The sequence below is a fragment of the Lentinus tigrinus genome, assembly GCF_003813185.1.
Source record: "Lentinus tigrinus ALCF2SS1-7 unplaced genomic scaffold L226scaffold_192, whole genome shotgun sequence".
Taxonomy (NCBI): Eukaryota; Fungi; Basidiomycota; class Agaricomycetes; order Polyporales; family Polyporaceae; genus Lentinus; species Lentinus tigrinus.
In genome coordinates, this window is record NW_027138101.1 from 1 (window position 1) to 1,315 (window position 1,315).

Sequence of the window (1,315 nt, forward strand, 5' to 3'; positions counted from 1 at the left end):
TCTGAGCAGCCTGCAGCTCAAGATTCTATCACATCTTCTCCTCCCCAAGAATCTCAGCCAGTGCCAGCTCCCCACCTTGCCCCTGCTTCATTGTTTACTGTTCGTTCATCAGTTGCTGAGGCTGAGGTGGAAGATGAACGTCCAAGAACTCCATCCCAATGGTCTGACTCACATAGAGGAGACAAGAACTTGTTGTCAACTTCGAGCACTTCATCTCAGAATGCTTCGCCACCTCCTCCTTCGAATGCTTCTCCTCCCCCTCCTTCGAATGCTGCACGGTCCCCAACTCCAGCAGTTCCATCTCGTCCTTCAACTCCTCCTCAGACAAAGCGCTCCCAAGCTGAGGTCGATATCTCACCCCAGCGACAAGCAGCTGCTGCTCATCGACCCAAGCGCTTTCGTCAAGTCTATGTGGAGATCACCACTAGGCCTAGAGATCTCAAGCGCCGTCAAGTGCAACATAAGTCAGTAGAGAGTGAGGATGATGAAGCAGTCAATGCACAGGTGAGCAGATATTAGAATATATAATATTTTATCTCATATAATTGCCTTAGGGTATAGACATCACGCAGTGGCAGCAGGCTTTGGAGATGAATGAGCAGCTCAATGTAGTAAGTTTGTTTCATTTCACATGGTTTCAATTTTACCTATGTTTATATATTTCAGACCTCGGACACAGAGCCTGACAATGAAGATGCTGGCAAGCAAGACCAGTCCACAGTCTCAGAGCTCTCAGACCTTGAAGAGCTCACCTCAACTGCTCCAGCAAGATCCCCCACCCCTAACCCAATGGTGGCTCCACATCAGAGGGAGCTGCTTGACTTCATGGCTCGAGCCTTCCCACCACACATCATAGAACAGCTCACCTATACATTTGGCCACATTGCCACCAAGGCATTGTCTATCAGCTCAGGAAATGGTGGCAATATGGAGACAGTGGAAAGGTTTCTGGATCAGGTCAACAACGGTGTTCGTTCTATTCCTTCAGGTGCAGATGAAGAGCATGTAGTGGGTAGAATTGAGGATGAAGAAACTGAGGAAGAAGAGATGGAGATTGATGGTACCTTTGCCTGATTGGTTATAATATTCATGTGTAGAACGAAGTTGAACTGAATGCATTTGATGATGCCTCTCAATATTAGCTAAACTGGTAGTGGGTGGGTAATTATACCCTCTGATTGATATCAACCTTATATTGTTAGCATAGTCTTCGATGTATCTAACACTCTGAGCCTCCCCTTCGAAAAATATCCAGCGGTTCAGGCACCAGAAGCCCTCGCCCTTGGCTGAGGGTGAGAAGGGGCGAGCGGGGGGC

General features: G+C 48.0%; 1 protein-coding gene across 1 annotated transcript; it reads left to right on the forward strand.

Annotated features, from left to right (window-relative positions):
• Positions 1 to 112: 112 nt before the first annotated feature.
• L226DRAFT_527773 (uncharacterized protein) lies at positions 113 to 1,074 on the forward strand (the record flags this gene model as incomplete). Its single annotated transcript, XM_067679176.1, has 3 exons — positions 113 to 504; positions 555 to 611; positions 667 to 1,074. Coding segments are annotated over 3 exons (857 nt in total), but the record flags the coding sequence as incomplete, so codon positions are not given.
• Between the last annotated feature and the right edge of the window lie 241 nt (positions 1,075 to 1,315).